The sequence below is a fragment of the Salmo trutta genome, chromosome 36, assembly GCF_901001165.1.
Source record: "Salmo trutta chromosome 36, fSalTru1.1, whole genome shotgun sequence".
NCBI classification, from domain to species: Eukaryota; Metazoa; Chordata; class Actinopteri; order Salmoniformes; family Salmonidae; genus Salmo; species Salmo trutta.
Window position 1 is genome coordinate 12,614,450 of NC_042992.1, and position 23,941 is coordinate 12,638,390.

The following is a 23,941-nucleotide window of genomic DNA, read 5'->3' on the forward strand; positions in this document are numbered from 1 at the left end:
GTTTTGTGTCCATTTTAAGAAATGTGACAGGAAACCTGCCTTTTAGGATCAATCCCATAGGAAGGCATTTATGTCCAGCAGAGAGACAGGCAACTCATTACGATGAGACCTTTTAGTCTTTACACAAAGTGAGTCAACTACTACATAAAGATGTCTATCTGTAATGCCATTGCAGATTTAATAACTGATTTTACTCTAAAACACCTGCTTTCCAAAATGTCTGCCAACCAGCTACAATGGTTCTAATTGGACAGGATTCACATGGCCATATCTCCATAAATAATTGGTACTGCCCAATGAGGTGTTATATCTGTGGATTAGACTGATGTATAGAACATGTAGCAGTGTTTGCATAATAAGGAATGCTAGCCGTAGGATCTTGTCCCATTCAGTCCATTCAAAAAGTCTGAATTCTGTTGGAATGGCTTCATGTCCATGGTTACATTTTCAACATTATATGGAAGTAAGCACAGGGAAGGTTTCTTGTCAGCTTTCTTGAAATTGACTAAATATATCATATTTTATATCATTCGAATTAGTAGACTTTAAGGAACAACCATTTGACAGTTTTAAGTGTTTAAATGTAAAATACTGAAAATAAGGACGAAAGCATTTTCAACAATCAGTCCATTTTGTAGATTTGTGGGTACTTTTTCACCACTTTTCAACAAAATATTTAAATGATACATATGATTGGCATACTTGGGCCATTTCATTGTGTTCTCCAGACCCCCTCAAACATTGTAAGCCTTTATTGTGCTGTACTGTATGTAACAATTATTTATGGGGATATGGCCAAGCCTTAGACCTACTCTCACTACTTACTGATGCCCTCAATGCCACGGTAATTTAAGCCTCTGAAACGAAAATGGCGACAGTCACTTGGTTTATTCTTTATTATGATATATTGTCTATATGGACCTAAGGAGCTGGTTGATGGTAAAGGGACGTTAAATTGATTGCTGGTGATAAATCCAGTGAAGGTTGCTGCTGGACTCATCTGTCAATCATGCAAATGATCTATTTGAATAATAGCGATGAGGATATTTATCACGTTTTAATTACAACAATAACATAACAGCCTACAGTGCAAATATCTGTATGTTTTGCAAATAACATTACAAACACTGTACATAAATTGAGCTTAAAAACAGTGTTCCTACAATATTATTTTGAGTGAAAATAGAGAGAGTAGCTTTACCTATAGCAATGTTATCGCCTCAGGATGCGGTTTATAATGTCACCGACAGTCGACCCCGGCAGGCAGAACGTGAGCAACTTACCTGTGCGAGACGGAGAGTGAAGGAGGGGATGGAAAGAAGTAGGTAGGTGAGGAGGGAGGGAGAGAGGGAGAGACGGGGAGAGAGGGGGAGGGAGGGAGAGACGGGGAGAGAGGGGGAGGGAGGGAGAGACGGGGAGAGAGGGGGAGGGAGGGAGAGACGGGGAGAGAGGGGGAGGGAGGGAGAGAGGGGGAGGGAGGGAGAGACGGGGAGAGAGGGGGAGGGAGGGAGAGAGGGGGAGGGAGGGAGAGACGGGGAGAGAGGGGGAGGGAGGGAGAGAGGGAGAGACGGGGAGAGAGGGGGAGGGAGGGAGAGACGGGGAGAGAGGGGGAGGGAGGGAGAGACGGGGAGAGAGGGGGAGGGAGGGAGAGACGGGTAGAGAGGGGGAGGGAGGGAGAGAGGGGGAGGGAGGGAGAGACGGGGAGAGAGGGGGAGGGAGGGAGAGACGGGGAGAGAGGGGGAGGGAGGGAGAGAGGGGGAGGGAGAGACGGGGAGAGAGGGGGAGGGAGGGAGAGACCGGGAGGGAGGGAGGGAGAGACGGGGAGGGAGAGATGGGGAGAGAGGGAGGGAGAGAGGGGCTCGCCAGAGGCTCATTTTCCAACCGTGGACCAGGTGATGTCACTACACGTTCGAACTGGAGGATGTCCCAGAGAAAGTGAAAAAAGACAGAGAGAGAAAATCAACTTTTTCGAACAACTGCCAGCAAAAAGAGGGGAGGGGAAAGAAGTTGGACATGATCACTCTTAACGTTTTCTTCCCCCCCTGGTAAGAAGGTTCCAGCAGAAAAAGCCTGAGGGGAAAAACGGTGTGGATTACAAACCGGACAGCAGCAAAAGGATTTTACCCACCTCAGCACGAATATACCGTACATGTTGGATTAATGTGGTCGTAACTGCGGGGATCTATCAATAGCTGTAAGTACGGATAACACTTTTTATCGATTCCATTCGCGCTAAAGCAAGTCATTTCTGTCAGTAGCGCACTTCTCACCCAAGCTACACTATTTAATGATAGGTCTGCAATGCAAGTGGTGCATTTCACTTTAGATAGTTTGCCAACTGTTTATGTTGTTTGATAAGTTGAATTGGGCTATGGGGCTGTAGGTAATAGAATAGCAACATCTACTTGCAACCACAGTACTCCGAGGTGTTTATCAACCAATCAATTGATTAGGCCTACCAAATGTGCGCATTGTAGCCTACAACTTAAATGGCTGATTTTGTAACGAAGAACTTGCTGAGGGCAATTACACGCAATTTAACATCTTATGACTGAAGTGGTAAACCAAGTGGGAATCTTTGGTAGTTTTCCAAAAGAAGTGGAGCCTGATGATGATCGCGGTATAATAGACGATTACCATTGTCGCAGATCTAGGATCAGCTCTATGTTCAATATACCGTAGCCTTACAATATGAGTGAGGAAATCAGGGAAAAACAGAACTGACTTTAGATCAGTTTCTACCTGCAACTTCATCCGCGGATAGATTTGGTGAAGAAGTGAATGAGTGTGTAACTTTAGTTTTATGTGGCTGCCTTTGCCCAATGGAGACGAAATATCTGCATTCAAAGAAGTGGGGTTTTCGAACTGCAAACTTTAATGTAGGCCTAATGTGATAGGTCTACAACGTTCACCAATCGCCTATGGGAAGCCAATTCTACGCCGCTCAACCTACCAACCAAAGCGCCGAGCAACTCTTCACGGCGATGGAATGGAATAGATTTCTGTCATGGATTTCTATAATGCCCACTATGAGTTATTTCCACTGCGTTGGAGCACCGATTATCTGGATGTTTGCCAGACTTAACTCACTTTGGAAGCTTTCCAGGTGTCACCATTGAGAGATAAGTGTGGAAATACTGTCGGTCGATATAGTTTTCTCATGACCCTATAATATTCCTCTCCAGCTTCAGTCGGCTGCGCTTCTTTGGTCTTTTCAAAGGGGGATGATTTAGTGTACCCTTCCCTTGAGGTTGAGCGGTGCCATGGAAAATGTTTGTAAATGTGATGTCAGCCAACCTAAACTACTACTTTTACACACACACACACACACACACACACACACACACACACACACACACACACACACACACACACACACACACACACACACACACACATTTAGTGACCCCCCCTGACAACAAAGAGGGGAAAATGACGTTTTAGAGTTCCTGCAATTCTACACATTTCGCCATGGGGCAGGCAGAAGATTGAGCAATTTTATAACTAATATCCTGCAATTCTACACATTTTGCCATAGGGTGGAGAGACATTCTTGCCGTTTTAAAGCTAATGTCCTGCAATTCAACACATTTTGGCCGGGGGCCCTAAGTAACCTCTTATGTCACTTATTCCTGGGGCCGGTCCTGGTTGAAGGCTATCACAAAGGTCTGCCATCCGTAGTTCTTGGAAATAGGGCCGTTTTCCCCCCCCCCCCCCCCCCCCCCCCCCCCCCCCCCCCCCCCCCCCCCCCCCCCCCCCCCCCCCCCCCCCCCCCCCCCCCCCCCCCCCCCCCCCCCCCCCCCCCCCCATACACCTTATCAGAAAAACTACTTTGGGCCTATAGCTTAAAGGTCCATGGTCAGGCCACATGGTCAGGCCACATGGTCATGTCCATGGTCAGGCCACATGGTCAGGTCCATGGTCAGGCCACATGGTCAGGCCACATGGTCAGGTCACATGGTCAGGCCACATGGTCAGGTCCATGGTCAGGCCACATGGTCAGGTCCATGGTCAGGCCACATGGTCAGACCACATGGTCAGCCCACATGGTCAGGCCACATGGTCAGGCCACATGGTCAGGTCCATGGTCAGGCCACATGGTCAGACCACATGGTCAGGCCACATGGTCAGGTCCATGGTCAGGCCACATGGTCAGGAGAAGCTCCTGGCCTAAACGTTTTAGTTCGCTGCAGCTAGTGACTGGAACGAGCTGCAACAAACACTCAAACTGGACCGTTTTATCTCAATCTCTTCATTCAAAGACTCAATCATGGACACTATTACTGACAGTTGTGGCTGCTTTGCGTGATCTATTGTTGTCTCTACCTTCTTGCCCTTTGTTCTGTTGTTTGTGCCCAATAATGTTTGTACCCTGTTTTGTGCTTCTGCCATGTTGTGTTGCTACCATGTTGTTGTCATGTTGTGTTGCTACAATGCTGTGTTGTCATGTGTTGCTGCCATGCTATGTCGTTGTCTTAGGTTTCTCTTTATCTAGTGTTGTGTTGTCTCTCTTGTCGTGATGTGTGTTGTATCCTACAGTGAGGGAAAAAAGTATTTGATCCCCTGCTGATTTTGTACGTTTGCCCACTGACAAAGAAATTATCAGTCTATAATTTTAATGGTAGGTTAATTTGAACACTGAGAGACAGAATAACAACAACAAAAAAATCCAGAAAAAAGCATGTCAAAAAATGTTATAAATTCATTTGCATTTTAATGAGGGAAATAAGCATTTGACCCCCTCTCAATCAGAAAGATTTCTGGCTCCCAGGTGTCTTTTATACAGGTAACAAACTGAGATTAGGAGCACACTCTTAAAGGGAGTGCTGCTAATCTCAGTTTGTTACCTGTAAAAAAGAAACCTGTCCACAGAAGCAATCAATCAATCAGATTCCAAACTCTCCACCATGGCCAAGACCAAAGAGCTCTCCAAGGATGTCAGGGACAAGATTGTAGACCTACACAAGGCTGGAATGCGCTACAAGACTATCGCCAAGCAGCTTGGTGAGAAGGTGACAACAGTTGGTGGGATTATTCGCAAATGGAAGAAGCACAAAAGAACTGTCAATATCCCTCGGCCTGGGGCTCCATGCAAGAACTCACCTTGTGGAGTTGCAATGATCATGAGAACGGTGAGGAATCAGCCCAGAACTACACGGGAGGATCTTGTCAATGATCTCAAGGCAGCTGGGACCATAGTCACCAAGAAAACAATTGGTAACACACATGTCCCCCTGCTCAAGAAAGCACATATACATGCCCGTCTGAAGTTTGCCAATGAACATCTGAATGATTCAGAGGACAAACGGGTGAAAGTGTTGTGGTCAGATGAGACCAAAATGGAGCTCTTTGGCATCAACTCAACTCGCCGTGTTTGGAGGAGGAGGAATGCTGCCTATGACCCCAAGAACACCACCCCCACCGTCAAACATGGAGGTGGAAACATTATGCTTTGGGGGTGTTTTTCTGCTAAGGGGACAGGACAACTTCACCGCATCAAAGGGACGATGGACAGGGCCATGTAGCGTCAAATCTTGGGTGAGAACCTCCTTCCCTCAGCCAGGGCATTGAAAATGGGTCGTGGATGGGTATTCCAGCATGACAATGACCCAAAACACACGGCCAAGGCAACAAAGGAGTGGCTCAAGAAGAAGCAAATTAAGGTCCTGGAGTGGCCTAGCCAGTCTCCATACCTTAATCCCATAGAAAATCTGTGGAGGGAGCTGAAGGTTCGAGTTGCCAAACGTCAGCCTTGAAGCCTTAATGACTTGAAGAAGATCTGCAAAGAGGAGTGGGACAAAATCCCTCCTGAGATGTGTGCAAACCTGGTGGCCAACTACAAGAAACGTCTGACCTCTGTGATTGCCAACAAGGGTTTTGCCACCAAGTACTAAGTCATGTTTTGCAGAGGGGTCAAATACTTATTTCCCTCATTAAAATGCAAATCAATTAATAACATTTTTGACATGCGTTTTTGTGGATTGTTTTGTTGTTATTCTGTCTCTCACTGTTCAAATTAACCTACCATTAAAATTATAGACTGATCATTTGTTTGTCAGTGGGCAAACGTACAAAATCAGCAGGGGATCAAATACTTTTTCCCCTCACTGTATATCTTTATTTCATACATTTTAATTTTTAATCCCAGCCCCAATCCCCGCAGGAGGCCCATTGTAAATATGAATTTGTTCTTAACTGACTTGCCTAGTTATATAAAGATTAAATAAAAAAATATGAGCAATCAATATTCCCTACGGAAGAGGAGTTTCAGTGATTCTCAGTGAACAAGGTTTCATTCTAAGACCCTTCCATGTTTGTGATGCTGTGAAAAAAGGCTGCACGATTGTCAAAACAATGGTTTCCAGTGTCTGTGCACTTCTACGTGCAATTTAAAATAACACTTGTGACCTTTACAGAGCAATCATCTAACCCAACTGTTATTTGACAGAACTGATGGGAACTGGAACTGCTTTGGCTTCACGTAACGATCACTCATGAACACTTTCTGAACGCAGCCCAGTGGAGATAGAGTAACGATTTATCTCTGTCGTCCTTTGTAGCTAATTTGGTAGAGCATTTCACTTGTAACGCCAGGGTAGTGGGTTTGATTCCCGCAACCACCCATAAGTAAAATGTATGACTGTAAATCGCTATGGATAAAAGCGTCTGCTGAATGACATATTATTTATTAAATGAGACAGACTTTGAATATTGTCTCCATTAGATTTGTTCAAGTCTGTGCTTAACCTGGGTCAGTGGATATTTGGAGGACTGTTGTAGCCTGAAGACAGTTACTGTCTTCATTCCTTGTCCCGTGTTGCAACAGGTCTGAAACACATGCATTGCTTAGCCTATTTGTGTTTGTGTGTGTTTGGGGAAGCAGCTGTTTGTGTGTGTGTGTTCTTATTGCTCAGGGCTCTGACCCTACAAAATGGTTTTGAGGTTGTTTTCATAGCACAGCACCAAATGCACCCCTCAGCGTCTGAGAGGGTAAAGTCCTGTGATTGGGCTGTCACTAAAGGGGGGAATTCCGACCCGAGTTAAGCGCACTTTTCTCTCTAAGCGTATTCTGACCTTGAATTTAAGCATGAGAATCGCATGCTACTCGCCCGCTGTTAGTTTGGGGGAGATTGAATAAATGAAAGTGTGTCTACAGATACGACGTATTCTGACCTTGATTTAATTCCCTAATAATTCCACCACTTTTACGCTCGAGGAAACCATGAATAAGGTTTAGCGAACCTACCGGTTCCAAGTGGAAAAAGCATCTACTTGATTTTTTCAGATAGAAATAACACCATTCTCCATGCCCTGTCATTTATAACTTGATAATAACTATTGATAAGAGCTAGGTAAATAAGTAATCCGTTTGGAGAAGGGAATTGTTCATATAAATTACACTTTTTTAAATCTAGTTCACCTTATAATCGCTGGAGACAAATGTGAAACCAGTCATATGACAGCAAACTGAAGCATATCAACATATCAACTTTCCAACAGTACAATTTATGAAATGCTGTGTCATTATACAGAATGGAAACTGTACAGCCTTCTAACGTGCAGGGATGTAGGCTAATTAAATCACTATGGAGGGTTGAGCGCAGACCAAGCAGTAACAGTTTGAACCAGATGCATGGCGCAATACCTGGCTGTGTCATCACACATTTCCATGGTTAGTGCAGACAATAGATGAGGGTATATCCTACTATTGTACACTATTCTCCCTATTATAATTATGTGTACACTAATCTTCCAACATTACCATGGGTTGAAGAACTGAATGTGGCACTTTCAGAATGAATCAAAACACGGTTTGCTTTCTTTCGTGTGTAAAGGCTCTCCAAAACCAGGATTTTATGATTCATAAATACTTTCCTAAACCTAAATAATCTACAAGATTAGAGTACTTTTAAATCTACCAATTGGTGCTGAAATGGAGACGATATATGCATGTATTTAGATGGCTTTCTTTTATTGGTCCCTAATATTCGGAACCCTCTTGATATATTCTAGCGAGTCTGTCGTCAAAATTCTACACTGTATTTAAAGGGATGGCTTAAGGTAAATGTACTGAAAACCCCATTGAATGAAAAGGTATTTAAAGGGATGGCTTAAGGTAAATGTACTGAAAACCCCATTGAATGAAAAGTCCACTGGAAAATATGTTGGCCAGCAAGTGGGAGGGAGGGGTTTTCAGCTGTTTAAATGAAATTTATTCAGAGCGCGCAATGTAGCCACACTTGCAGAGTGTGTTACCTGAATAAGGTATGTCTGAATACCAAATGCTGAGGCATAATGTCTGAATCAGCCCCTAAGTGAGATGGACATAACCGAAAACCTTCTTCCAAGAGTAGCTGGAGTTAACACACAACAGATGCATAGACACACACACACACACACACACACACACACACACACACACACACACACACACACACACACACACACACACACACACACACACACACACACACTTAACCCCAAACTCCTAAACCTACCCCTTAACCTTAATTCTAACCCTAATTCTAACCCTAAGCCTAAGCCTAAAATAGTATTTTTCCTTGTGGGGACCAACGAAATGTCCCCACTCCTTGTTTGACTCATTTGAGGATTTCTGGTCCCCACAAGGATAGCAAAACCAAACACACACACACACACACCCTATACAAACAGTGCAACAACATTATACAGCGCTTTTATTGATGTTATTACACAAAAATGATATTCAATATAACTCGCTGTTTGTTTGACACTGACCTGACGTTTGTGTGTGCGTGTGTGTGTAAAGGTTTATGTGGCGTGTTCATTACGTCCTGCAATGTTTACCATTTAAGAACCAAAAGGAAGCAAACAGAGTAAACGGAAACAAAACGTGGAGGGACCTACCTGAATTTTTCCAATAGAAACTCTTGTTTTTATTGCAAAAAGTTTTGTTAACTGTTACTGTTGCAAAACGTTTTTGCAACAGACGAAACATTTTGTAATAGAATCGCTGCAATGAATACACAATGCTCTCCTATGTTTCCTCCACAGACAGAGAGCCAGTCCCTCCTGAACTCAGGCTGGCACAGAGCAGCAATCTACGCTAGGCTAATACGGCCTTGATCTGCTACATCCAGCTGTTAGAGCATACTCACCGCGTGGGAACGAGAGGAAGAATGAGAGAGAGAATAAGTATTGCCAGGGCTGACTGTCTGTGTGTGACGAGGCCAAAGACATGCACACTGTCTATTGTTACTGTCTCTGTGTGACGAGGCCAAAGACACGCACACTGTCTGTTGTTACTGTCTCTGTGTGACGAGGCCAAAGACATGCACACTGTCTGTTGTTACTGTCTCTGTGTGACGAGGCCAAAGACATGCACACTGTCTGTAGTTACTGTCTCTGTGTGACGAGGCCAAAGACATGCACACTGTCTGTTGTTACTGTCTCTGTGTGACGAGGCCAAAGACATGCACACTGTCTGTTGTTACTGTCTCTGTGTGACGAGGCCAAAGACATGCACACTGTCTGTAGTTACTGTCTCTGTGTGACGAGGCCAAAGACATGCACACTGTCTGTTGTTACTGTCTCTGTGTGACGAGGCCAAAGACATGCACACTGTCTGTTGTTACTGTCTCTGTGTGACGAGGCCAAAGACATGCACACTGTCTGTAGTTACTGTCTCTGTGTGACGAGGCCAAAGACATGCACACTGTCTGTAGTTACTGTCTGTGTGACGAGGCCAAAGACATGCACACTGTCTGTTGTTACTGTCTCTGTGTGACGAGGCCAAAGACATGCACACTGTCTGTTGTTACTGTCTCTGTGTGACGAGGCCAAAGACATGCACACTGTCTGTTGTTACTGTCTCTGTGTGACGAGGCCAAAGACATGCACACTGTCTGTTGTTACTGTCTCTGTGTGACGAGGCCAAAGACATGCACACTGTCTGTTGTTACTGTCTCTGTGTGACGAGGCCAAAGACATGCACACTGTCTGTAGTTACTGTCTCTGTGTGACGAGGCCAAAGACATGCACACTGTCTGTAGTTACTGTCTCTGTGTGACGAGGCCAAAGACATGCACACTGTCTGTAGTTACTGTCTCTGTGTGACGAGGCCAAAGACATGCACACTGTCTGTAGTTACTGTCTCTGTGTGACGAGGCCAAAGACATGCACACTGTCTGTTGTTACTGTCTCTGTGTGACGAGGCCAAAGACATGCAGACTGTCTGTTGTTACTGTCTCTGTGTGACGAGGCCAAAGACATGCACACTGTCTGTTGTTACTGTCTCTCTGTGACGAGGCCAAAGACATGCACACTGTCTGTTGTTACTGTCTCTGTGTGACGAGGCCAAAGACATGCACACTGTCTGTTGTTACTGTCTCTGTGTGACGAGGCCAAAGACATGCACACTGTCTGTAGTTACTGTCTCTGTGTGACGAGGCCAAAGACATGCACACTGTCTATTGTTACTGTCTCTGTGTGACGAGGCCAAAGACATGCACACTGTCTATTGTTACTGTCTCTGTGCGCCTTCTTCACCATGCTGTGTGTGTGGGTGGGCCATTTCAGTTTGTCCGTGATGTGTACACCGAGGAACTTAAAACTTTTCACCCTCTCCACTACTGTCCCGTCGATGTGGATAGGGGGCTGCTCCCTCTGGTGTTTCCTGAAGTCCACGATCACCTCCTTTGTTTTGTTGACATTGAGTGTGAGGTTATTTTCCTGACACCACACTCCGAGGGCCCTCACCTCCTCCCTGTAGGGTGTCTCGTCGTTGTTGGTAATCAAGCCTACCACTGTTGTGTCGTCTGCAAACTTGATGATTGAGTTGGAGGCGTGCATGGCCACGCAGTCGTGGGTGAACAGGGAATACAGGAGAGGGCTGAGAACGCACCCTTGTGGGGCCCCAGTGTTGAGGATCAGTTAGAATAACAATGATCCAGGGTTTTGCCAGCCCTGGTCGCGCAACCGATATGCTGATAGAATTTAGGGAGCCTTGTTTTCAGATTAGCCTTGTTAAAATCCCGAGCTACAATAAATGCAGCATCAGGATATGTGGTTTCCAGTTTACATAGAGTCAAATGAAGTTCTTTCAGGGCCGTCGATGTGTCTGCTTGGGGGGGGGGGGGATATACACGACTGTGATTATGATCGAAGAGAATTGTCTTGGTAGATAATGCGGTCGGCATTTGATTGTGAGGAATTCTAAGTCAGGTGAACAAAATGACTTGAGTTCCTGTATGTTGTTATGATCACACCACATCTCGTTAATCATAAAGCATAGAAAAAGACACGGGTTTGACTGATTCATTGGGGTTGCTAATAACTGGTATAGCTGAGTATAGAGTAATGTCTCACAGTGTGAGAAGTGTGTGTGTGTCTGTTTCCAGTCCCAGTGATGTCCAGAGAGATATAATGAGGATCATCAGACCACATGGAGTGACATTTCTCCCATATGAATACTGGCCATCGGTTAGCTAATTCATATACATTGACTGTACCTCATCACATTTTCAACCTCATCATTAACACATTTGCTCTGATTTAGCTATTACCGTAACCAGGACACTTAGGGATGAAAATGGTAGCTAATTCTGACGGTAGCTGGATGTGGGATTCAAACCTGCAACTCCCAGTTCAACACCAATACATCTAGTTGAGTCTTCTTGCAGTTGACGTGGTTGTGTACCGCCTGTTTCTTACAATGTGTTCTCCAATCACAGTGTTGTTTGATAATGTTGACTCTCTCTCTCCACCTCCCTTCCCTCTATATCTCTCTCCACCTCCCTTCCCTCTATCTCTCTCCATCTCCTTCTCTCTCCCTCTCTCCACCTCCTTCTTCTCTCTCCCTCTTTCCCACCCCACATCCCTTTCTCCCCCTATCTCTCCCTCCTCCCTCTGTCCCAGGTTGAGGTGTGTGTGTGTGTGTATATCCAGAGTAGTGTGCCATGAGGAATCTCAGCTCCTTCCTGGTTTTGCTCTCCCTCAGCCTCTGGTCATGGGACCTGGTGACATCATCCAAAGGTGAGTCTATTTTCTCCACGCAGTAGAATCTGGTAAACCGATAAATACAACGTGTTCCAAGCCGTTGCATATGTCAGGAGTAGAATAGATGATCTTCTTCTCATGTCTACTACCTCTACTTCAGAATTCTACTTCAAATGATGTTTCTGGTTCTGACCCTTTCATTAGACTTCCATCTGTGCTGGTGTTTCATCTGTCTGAGTGTTTTGTGTGACCTTCCAGACTTCCATCTCTGTTCAGTCTGACTGTCAAAGTCTCTAAATTCTCTGACTTCTGTGTCTGAATTTGAAAAGGGTCAAGCTTGAGTTCCACTGTGTATTTAATCAGAATACAGTGCAACCCTAGTCTGGTAGAGCTCTGTGTGTGTGTGTGTGTGTGTGTGTGTGTGTGTGTGTGTGTGTGTGTGTGTGTGTGTGTGTGTGTGTGTGTGTGTGTGTGTGTGTGTGTGTGTGTGTGTGTGTGTGTGTGTGTGTGTGTGTGTGTGTGTGTGGTTGAGTTGGTAGCTGTGAGGTCTAGCTGTGGTCTAAAGGTTCATGTGTTTGTACTATGTGGTTGTATTCATGTTTTATAACCCATTCATTACTCTGTCTATAGGCAGTTGGGCTCCCTCCCTGTGTGTGAATTTGTGTGTATTTGTGTGTGTGTGTGTGTGTGTGTGTCAGTCTATATATCAGTAGCTGTGACAACTCCCACATGGTCTTGTAGTGGGTTTATTATCTATCAGACAGCTGGGATCACCCTTAAATGGAATATATTACATAACATCTCTCCTATCTGTAATATTCTTCCTGGGGCAATACCTCCAGAGCTTCCGCAGCTCAGGGGGGGGAGGCTCCCTGGAGAAACCAGCCAGAGTGCTTCATCTGGGGCTGAGCCAGTTCGCTGCTCCCCTGAGACCCTGGTGGTGGGTGGAAGAAAGCACTTTGACATAAATTGAAGCTACAGCACTTTGTCAGTTTCAATCCTCAACCATCTCCCTGCTCTCCTCCAGTGCCGTCTCAAACTCCAGAACTGGCTAGTAATGTGCTGACATCAGCAGAAGGTTGAGAGAACTGAATGAAGAAGGGACCACGCACTCAGAAGCTCCAGCATTCAGAACTTTATCAGTTCCACCCAGGAAATGTTAATCCAAAATGTGGGAGGGTTGTATCCTCTATCATGGACTTTTCCGGCCTATCGGGCACTGCAATGTGATGATCATAAGGAAAATGTGGGGGAGGGCTCCTGTGTATGTTTGTGTGTGTGTTGTAACTGAGAGGGACCGAGGATGTTAAAAGGGGGCTTTAAAATCTTAAGGAAAAATATGTGACCTCAAATGTTTCCACTCCTCTCGTTCTCCCCTCTCCCACTCTTTGTCTCTGGAAAACTACCAGGAATGTTCTCTCCTCTCTTTCTCCCTCTCCCTCCACTCAAACTCTGTCTTCCTCTGTCTATTCGTCTCTCTCTCTCTCTCTCTCTCTCTCTCACACACACATCTCTCTCTCACACATCTATCTCTTTCTCCTTCTCCCTTGCACTACATCTAATTGTTCCCCTATCACGTCATTATCTACATTACCCAGTGTGCCCCTCTGCTCTCACAATGCACTTTATGTGGTACCAGCAGTGCTACTGACAGAACCAACTTTCTCCTTGATCCCACTTATCTCCTTGTCCAAAAATGAGGGTTGAGTGTATGTGTGTATGTGTGTGTGCGCGTGTGTGTGTGTGTCTGTGTGTGTGTGTGTGCACCCTTGAATGTACTTATAAATGTGTGTGTGTGTATCTATGTGTGCAGAACCAACCCTCCCACTGATCTGCAGCCCAGTCCAATTACAGTGGAATGCCACCTTATAAAGCAGAGAATTCCCATACTCCTCTCCTCCTTCCGCCTTCTCTCCGCTGCTCTGAGCACCCTTCCAACCCTGCCCGTAATAAACCATGCTGCCAAGCTCTAGGGAACGGGGAACAGAAAAAGCAACAGAAACAGCCTGCTTCAATGGAGCGCAGCCACAACCGAGACAGCTGCAGTGCAGACTGAGGCAGGCAGGCAGGCAGGCAGGCAGGCAGGCAGGCAGGCAGGCAGGCAGGCAGGCAGGCAGGCAGGCAGGCAGGCAGGCAGGCAGGCAGGCAGGCAGGCAGGCAGGCAGGCAGGCAGACAGACAGACAGACAGACAGACAGACAGACAGACAGACAGACAGACAGACAGACAGACAGACAGACAGACAGACAGACAGACAGACAGACAGACAGACAGACAGACAGACAGACAGACAGACAGACAGAGTCCTTGATGTTTGAAACAGTAGGAGGATCTAGAGCTCTAACATTATGGAGTGTGCTACATGGTCCTCTTTGGTTGCAAAATTCTGGTAACTTTCCCAAGAATGCCTGTTTTCAAGAAACCCTGGTTGGAGGATTCCAGATCTCCTGCTTATTCCCTTCTGATTTTAAACTGGGATTGTTGGAAAACCTGGTAATTTTGGAATAGGAATGGAGACTCAGCTGGTTTAAGGTAATCCAGCAACTGTTGCTATTACAAACTGCAAACAGTTGTCAGTGGCTGGACAATACGGATCTGGTTTCAGTGCCTTGGAGTCTACTGAGTGTCAGCCATATAGTCTTCTTCTTCAGTGGTATTGAGCACTTCGGATCTTTAGGATGTACAAAGATGGCAACATGTCCTCCAGCGATTACTTTCTCCACCTCTCTCCTTCTTTTCTTAATATCTAGTACCTCTTTTCATGCTTTCTCCTCCCTCTCCCTCTCCTCTTCCTTTCATCTGTCGCTTTTCTTCCCTGTCTCTAATCTGCCCTTCTCCTCCTGCCTCATCCTCCTCTTGGCATTTTCCCTCTTTCCCAACTTTTGTTCTCCCTATTGTCTTCATTCCCCTCTCTCCCCTCATTCTCCCGCCTCCTCCTCTCTCCCCTCCCTTGTTACCTCCCTTTTCCTTAAATTCATGTTGCTCCTGCTCCTTCTCCCTCTCTTTCTCTCTTTCTCTTCCCCCTCCTCCCTCCTTTCTCGTCAGTCTGTCAGTAGCCCACCCCTCCCCCCACCCACCTTCCAGCCTTGATGGCTTCTACACCATCAGGTCTTCATCTTAATTCTGCCTCTAAATCCCTGAATGGAAGTCTAATAGGGGTAGGAGGGGATTACAATCTGTATACCAATGCATTACAATCTGTAATTTAACCTCTTGGCGTTCCCCTAGGATAGGGGGCGCTACAGCGATAAAAAAAAAAAAAATTGTGCCCATTTTAAACGGCCTACTACTCAAACTCAGAAGCTAGGATATGCATATAATTAATACTTGTGGATAGAAAACACCCTAAAGTTTCTAAAACTGTTTGAATGGTGTCTGTGAGTATAACAGAACTCATATGGCAGTCAAAACCCCGAGACAGATCGAAACAGGAAGTGGAATTCTGAATTGCGGACTCAACTTCATCACGTTGCCTATTAATCACACCGTGAGCTATGGTTCATTGAGCACTTCCTATTGCTTCCACTAGATGTCCCCAGTCTTTACAAAGTGATTTGAGCCTTCTACTGTGAAAACTGACACAATGACACGCTGTGGAACGTGGTCACACGGAGAGGGCCATCACCATTATGACCCCGGCGCCCCTAGCTACCCTCCCCTTTCGAAACGTTTTGAAACACAATGCAATCGTCCCCCTCCAATCTTATTGGAGCTCTAGTTGAAAAACGCCCTAAAGATTTATGTTATACAACGTTTGACATGTTTGAACGAACCTAAATAAGAAAAAAATGCATTTTGTTGAAAGAGTAGCCCCGCGCACGTCGGAACTTTTGGTGCAGCCTTCAGACGCGCTAACAACAACAAGCTAATGGAACATAAAGGATGAACTTTTTCGAACGAAAATACATTTGTTGTGGACCTGGGATTCCTGGAAGTGCCTAAGGATGAAGATAATCAAAGGTAAGGGATTATTGACAATAGTATACAAGACTAGATTTGATATGCGATTGTTCCAAGATGGAGCTGACCTGTATTGCTAGCCTATTGTTCTGAGTATCGCATCCCCTTTTATCGCAAAGTGTGATTACCCAGTAAAGTTATTTTTAATCTGGCATTACAGGTGCTTTCAAGAGATATTCATCTATAAATCTTAGAATGACAATATTACATTTTCAAAATGTTTTCGAATAGTAATTTAGTAAATTGTAGCGCTGTTTCATCGGATGCATTTGAGGGAAAATAGTTAGTCAACGTTACGCACCGATGTAAAATGCTGTTTTTATATATAAATATCAACTTTATCGAACAAAAGAATGCATGCATTGTGTAACATGATGTCCTAGGTGTGTCATCTGATGAAGATTGTCAAAGGTTAGTGCTGCATTTAGCTGTTTTTTGGTTATTTGTGATGCATGTGGTTGGTCGGAAAATGGCTATGTGGCTACTTTTACGATATACTCCTCTAACATAATCGAATGTTTTGCTTTTGCTGTAAAGCCTTTTTGAAATCGGACAACGTGGTTTGATTCAGGAGAGGTGTATCTATAAAACGATATAATTTGAAGAAAAAAATGGAGAAAAAAAAATTATTACATTTTGTTATGCTAATGGCGATAGGATTTTTCGCTGGATGTCCGAATTGGTGAAGTGAAAATATATATATATATATAGTTTAAAATAAATAAATAAATGAAAAACTGGTGCGTGCATATGTATTCACCACTTTGCTATGAAGCCCCTAAATAAGATCTGGTGCAACCAATTACCTTCAGAAGTCACATAATTAGTTAAATAATGTCCACATGTGTGCAATCTAAGTGTCACATGATCTGTCACATCATCTCAATATATATACACCTGTTCTGAAAGGCCCCAGAGTCTGCAACACCACTAAGCAAGGGGCACCACCAACCAAGCAGCATCATGAAGACCAAGGAGCTCTCCAAACAGGTCAGGGACAAAGTTGTGGAGAATTACAGATCAGGGTTGGGTTATAAAAAAATATCAGAAACTTTGAACATCCCACGGAGCATCATTAAATCCATTCTTAAAACAATTTGAGAATATGGCACCACAACAAACCTGCCAAGAGAAGGCCGCCCACCAAAAGTCATGGACCAGGCAAGGAGGACATTAACCTGAAAGGCAACAAAGAGACCAAAGATAACCCTGAAGGAGCTGCAAAGCTCCACAGCTGAGACTGGAGTATCTATCCATAGGACCACTTTAAGCCGCACACTCCACAGAGCTGGGCTTTACAGAAGAGTGACCAGAAAAAAGCCATTGCTTAAAGAAAAAAATAAGCAAACACATTTGGTGTTCGCCAAAAGGCATGTGGGAGACTCCCCGAACATATGGAAGAATTTACTCTGGTCAGATGAGACTAAAATGTAGCTTTTTGGCCATCAAGGAAAACGCTATGTCTGGCGCAAACCCAACACCTCTCATCACCCCAAGAACACCATTCACACAGTGAAGCATGGTGGTGGCAGCATCACCAAAACTGGTCAGAATTGAAGGAATGATGGATGGCGCTAAATACAGGGAAATTGTTGAGGGAACCCTGTTTCAGTCTTTCAGAGATTTGAGACTAGGATGGAGGTTCACCTTCCAGCAGGACAATGACCCTAAGCATACTGCTAAAGCAACACTTGAGTGGTTTAAGGGGAAACATTTAAATGTCTTGGAATGGCCTAGTCAAAGCCCAGACCTCAATCCAATTGAGAATCTGTGGTATGACTTAAAGATTGCTGTACACCTGCGGAACCCATCCAACTTGAAGGAGCTTGAGCAGTTTTGCCTTGAAAAATCCCAGTGGCTAGATGTGCCAAGCTTATAGAGACATACCCCAAGAGACTTGCAGCTGTAATTTCTGCAAAAGGTGGCTCTACAAGGTATTGACTTTGGGGGGGTGAATAGTTATTCACCCTCATGTTTTCAGTTTTTTTGTCTTATTTCTGGTTTGTTTCACAATAACAAAGATTTAGCATGTTAGGCATGTTGTGTAAATGAAATGATACAAACCCCCCAAAAATACATTTTAATTCCAGGTTGTAAGGCAACAAAATAGGAAAAATGCCAAAGGGGTTGAATACTTTCGCAAAGCAACTGTATATACACTACCGTACAAACGTTTGGGGTCACTTAGAAATGGCCTTGTTTTTGAAAGAAAAGCTCATTTTTTGTCCATTAAAATAACATCAAATTGACCAGAAGTACAGTGTACAGAAGGAGACATTGTTAATGTTGTAAATGACTATTGTAGCTGGAAATGGCAGATTTTTAGTGGAATGTCTACGTAGGTGTTCAGAGGCCCATTAGCAGGGAACCATCACTCCTGTGTTCCAATGGCACGTTGTGTTAGCTAATCCAAGTTTATAATTTTAGAAGGCTAATTGATCATTAGAAAACCCTTTTGCAATTATGTTAGCACAGCTGAAAACTGTTGTGCTGATTAAAGAAGCAATAATTCTGTCCTTTAACACACTAGTTGATTATCTGGAGCATCAGCATTTGTGGGTTCGATTACAGGCTCAAAATGGTCAGAAACAAATAATTTTCTTCAGTCTATTCTTGTTCTGAGAAATGAAGGCAATTCCATGCGAGAAATTGCCAAGGATCTCGTACAGCGCTGTGTACTACACCCTTCACAGAACAGTGCAAACTGTCTCTAACCAGAATAGAAAGAGGAGTGGGAGGCCCCGGTGCACAACTGAGCAAGAGGACAATTACATTAGAGTGTCTAGTTTGAGAAACAGACGACTCCCAGGTCCTCAACTGGAAGCTTCATTAACTTCTTGCGGATCATTGGGACGCTAGCGCAAAATTCAAATTAAATTACTATAAATATTTAACTTTCATGAAATCACAAGTGCAAAACATCAAAATAAAGCTTAACTTGTTGTTAATCCAGCCGCTGTGTCAGATTTCAAAAAGGCTTTACGGCGAAAGCAAACCATGTAATTATCTGAGGATCTGAGGACAGCGCCCAGCACACAAATGCATAACAAATCATTTTCAACCAATGAGTTGCAACACAAATGTCAGAAATAGCGATATAATATATGCCTTACCTTTGAAGATCTTCTTCTGTTGGCACTCCAAAAGGTCCCAGTTACATTACAAATGGTCCTTTTGTTCGATAAAGTCCTTCTTTATATCCATAAAAACTCAGTTTAGCTGGTGCGCTTTAGTCAATAATCCACTCGGTTTCCCTCCTTCAAAATGCATACAATATGAATCCCAAACGTTACCAATAAACTTATCCAAACAAGTCAATCAACGTTTATAATCAATCCTTAGGTACCCTAATACGCAAATAAATGATACAATTTAAGACGGAGAATCGTTATTGTCTTTACCGGAGATAAACAAAAAGAACGAGCTCTCTCGGCCATGCGCTTGGAAACACTACAGCCAAAATGGGAGCCACTTAGAAAAACTACAACTTCTCCCTCATTTTTCCAGAAACCAGCCTGAAACTCTTTCTAAAGACTGTTGACATCTAGTGGAAGCCCTAGGAACTGCAATCGGGGACGATTTTGCCCTATTATAAAAGTACCAGCCGTTGAAATCAGTGGTATTCTGAATTTACGTTTTTTTTTATGGTTTGTTCTCGGGGTTTCGCCTGCCATTTCAGTTCTGTTATACTCACAGACATTATTTTAACAGTTTTAGAAACTTCAGAGTGTTTTCTACACACATCTACAAATTATATGCATATCCTAGCTTCTGGATCTGAGTAGCAGGCAGTTTACTTTGGGCACGCTTTTCATCCGGACGTCAAAATACCGCCTCCTATCCCAAAGAAGTTAAATAGTACCCGCAAAACACCAGTCTCAATGTCAACAGTAAAGAGGCGACTCCGGGATGCTGGCCTTTTAGGCAGAGTTGCATAGAAAAAGCCATATCTCAGACTGGCCAATAAAAATAAAAGATTAAGATGGGCAGAAGAACACAGACACAGGACAGAGGATTTGTTGTTATATCATGTTTTTACCGCGCTCTGTTTCCATTCATTCATTTACTTGTTTTTCATATGTATTTTGACGTGCATGTATTGAACTGTATGTACAGTATTTTCCTCTGTCCATCCCTCTTTTTTACTCTCCTCTCTCTCATCCTCTCTCTCCAGAAGTACGATGCCCCTCCCAACAGGTAGATGACTGGAAGTTCCCTCAGACTGCCAGACACAACATCACAGGTAAATAACACACACACACACACACACACACACACACACACACACACACACACACACACACACACACACACACACACACACACACACACACACACACACACACACACACACACACACACACACACCGACACATACGAAACATAGTCAGTAAGACTGTACTACTCCATTTGTTTATCCTGTGTGATCTACTGGGGCTCCTCTCTGACTAGGCTGCCTTGCCTGGGGATTAATGTTGTGATGGATGTGATGCAGGTTACAATCTGGTGCGGCGCTTCTCCCTGCTTAAGACTCCTGCAATCAAGAAGATCCGTAACCCCCGAGGGCCTGTTATCCTCCGACTGGGCAAGACAGCACTCATTCACCCCACAGAGTAGGTCCTCATCCCTCTATCATTACTACCTCTCTCTCTCTTTCTCTTTCTGTGTCTGTCTGTCTGTCTGTCTGTCTGTCTGTCTGTCTGTCTGTCTGTCTGTCTGTCTGTCTGTCTGTCTGTCTGTCTGTCTGTCTGTCTGTCTGTCTGTCTGTCTGTCTGTCTCACTCTCTCATTACCCTCCTACTCTCTCTTTTCCCATCTCATCAGCTCCACAGAGAGTACTGTATGTCCTCATCCCTCCATCACTACATCTCTGTCTTCCTCTGTCTCTCTCTCTCTCTCCAGCTCTCTCTCTTTTCCTGTCACTTAGTGTGTGAGTGGAGGTGGACGCTGTTTGAACAGTATGTCTGTGAAACCAACGTTTTCTGTGGCTACTCTGTGTAAATACACGTGGCATCCTTAACAGTGTTGGTTCTGGGGTGAAGTCCCCCCTTAGCTTAGGTACAGTAGTTCTTCCTGTAAAAGTAGCGTCATACTGCAGCACAGCTTGAATTCTATGGCACTGCAGAATTCTATGGCACGTTATTTACAGTTTTTTGACAATTTCTTTCTGAAACTACTGTATGGCTCCTTTTTTCTAGACTCTACACACAAACCCCCAAATCACACACACAACATGCAAAACGTCACACATCTCTTGCAAAACCAAACACTTCATTCAAAATTTCACAGCCTTGCTACGCTTATTTTCTCTCCCTGTTTTAAGAGGGCCAAGCCCTCCCCTAACCCAGATGACGCTGGGCCAATTGTGCTTCGCCTCATGGGTCTCCCGGTCACGGCTGGCACGGGTATGGAACCAGCATCTGTAGCAATGCAGGTTGCACTGTGATGCAGTGTCTTAGACCACTGCGCCACTCGGGAGGCCCCATCCACAAAGGTTTTAATGCTGATCAATTGCCTTGCACAAAGTATCAAATTACTAAAATACTACTTATTAGGACTCTTAAAGTATTTACTGTAAATGTTCATTTTATGTTTTGATCACATAAACAATGATAAAATATGGAAAAATAAATAAATACATAATGAAATGTTAATTATATAAAGCAGCCCGTGTAATCATCTGCCAGAGAGTAGCCACAATCAGCCCGAGCCCCAAGTAATACATTTGGGCCAGATAACTCACACCGGAATCGGCCCGAACCCGATCATCATCAAGAGATATGCTGGACCCTATGTCAGAGAGGTGTTTTTGTTACCACATCGTGTCTATTGTCCTGCTAATAGCCCTTGTGAAAACATGTTTTCAAAAGCCCTCCAGGGCCAACAGAGAAGTTCATTACTTTTCCCCCCTTCCACTTGCCTCTTCCATTTATTCCCATAGTAATTCGGCATTGCAAATGAGGGCATAAACTGGGTCAAGATGCCAGCAGAGTAAGTATACCTTTATGTAGTAAAATATATGTTAAATAAAAGAGTGTGCAAAGCTGTCATCAAGGCAAAGGGTGGCTACTTTGAAGAATCTAAAATCTAAAATATATTTTGATTTGTTTAACACTTTTTTTGCTTACTACGTGATTCCATATGTGTTATTTCATAGTGTTGATGTCTTCACTATTATTCTACAATGTAGAAAATAGTAAAAATAAAGAAAAACCCTTGAATGAGTAGGTGTGTTCAAACTCTTGATTAGTACAGTATATCTCCCCCTGCACCTAATTTTAGAGCAGACGTTGTGTGCTCAATGTGTCACAGCATTAATGTCTTGAGTCACTCTGGAAATACAGACAGAATTGAGCAGGTCAGGAAATCAGTAGCTTTGACTGCCAAGAGAAAAATCCTCAGGCTGTTTTGATCCCAATACAATGAAGAGAAGAGAAAGTGTCCATTTACTTTTTCTTTTAGTTTTTTTTTCATGTTGTACTTTGGCACTGTATAGCTTACTCTATAAAACAACACATTTCCCTGCTCCTATCCTGTGTATGTGACAATAAAACATATATGTATCTAATACGATTGTACTAGGAGTCATATTACTGTTGGTTGTGAGATGGAAAGTTCTCTTATGTAAACACACTTTCTTCAGACAACACTTGAGTGTTCTTTTCTCTCTCACTCAATTCAATTCAAGGGCTTTATTGGCACGGGAAACATATGTTAACATTGCCAAAGCAAGTGAAGTAGATAATATACAAAAGTGAAATAAACAATATCTCTCTCTCATTCTTCCCCCTCTTCCCTACCTCTTCTGGAGACATAAATACATACATATGGAAACATCTGCTAGCTTTTATTCTCTCCCCCCTCCCTCTCTCTCCCCCTCCCCTCCCACATAAATAAAGTGAAGGATAAGAGGCTGTCTGTGAGCAGATTCCTCTCCTCTCTGATATAACACACTTTGTATACGTGGCTCTGTCTCTCAACGGAGGGGTGGAGAGGGAACGAATTAGTGTGTGTGTGTGTGTGTGTGTGTGTGTGTGTGTGTGTGTGTGTGTGTGTGTGTGTGTGTGTGTGTGTGTGTGTGTGTGTGTGTGTGTGTGTGTGTGTGTGTGTGTGTGTGTGTGTGTGTGTGTGTGTGTGTGTGTGTGTGTAGCTCAGACTGGCACAGCTCCACTGTTCCTCCATCTGTTAAAATGTCATGACATAATTCCTAGTAAGAGTTTGAAAGGAGCATGATGGAAGGAGACCTACACTCTTAAATAAAGGGTCTACCTAGAACTTAAAAGGGTTCTTCAGCTGTCCCCATAGGAGAACACTTTGTAGAACCATTTTTGGTTCAAGGTAGAACTCTTTTGGGTTCCATGTAGAACCCTTTCCACAGAGGGTTCTGCATAGAAACCAAAAGTGTTGTACCTGGAACCAAAAAGAGTTCTTTCTTTCTTTCTTTCTTTCTTTCTTTCTTTCTCTGTCTCTCTCTCTGTCTCTCTCTCTCCCTCCATCTTTGATGAGGTGAACAGCAGTGTGTAACTTCTGCTTCTGAGTGGGGGAAGGCTGAATCTGTCTGATTGATTTGTGTTTCTGTCTGTGTGTGCACAAGCATGTGTGTGTGCAAGTGTGTTAGTGTATTTGTTTCTACCAGTATTTGTATGTGTGTGTTTGCATGCGTGTGTGAATGTGTGTTTGTTGTTAAACTGGTAAAACTTCAGGTCAAGGGTGAGAGGGAGTGAAAAACAGATGTTGGCTTTTGGAATGACTCTGTTACAACCCCGTCCCTGTTACAACCCCGTCTCTGTTACAAACCCGTCCTTGTTACAACCCCGTCTCTGTTACAACCCCGTATCTGTTACAACCCCGTATCTGTTACAACCCCGTCTCTGTTACAACCCCGTCTCTGTTACAACCCCGTCTCTGTTACAACCCCGTATCTGTTACAACCCCGTCTCTGTTACAACCCCGTATCTGTTACAACCCCGTATCTGTTACAACCCCGTCTCTGTTACAACCCCGTCT

The 23,941-nt window shown here is 44.0% G+C and overlaps 1 protein-coding gene across 1 annotated transcript in view; it reads left to right on the top strand.

The window, feature by feature from the left end:
* Positions 1-1,844: 1,844 nt before the first annotated feature.
* The window catches only part of col16a1 (collagen, type XVI, alpha 1), a gene marked incomplete in the record, with an annotated part of 122,080 nt that continues 99,983 nt past the window's right edge, over positions 1,845-23,941 (top strand). Inside the window, 4 exon segments of the mRNA XM_029734638.1 lie at positions 1,845-2,194; positions 11,896-12,012; positions 20,110-20,178; positions 20,431-20,548. Coding sequence (XP_029590498.1) covers positions 11,937-12,012; positions 20,110-20,178; positions 20,431-20,548 — 263 coding nt within the window.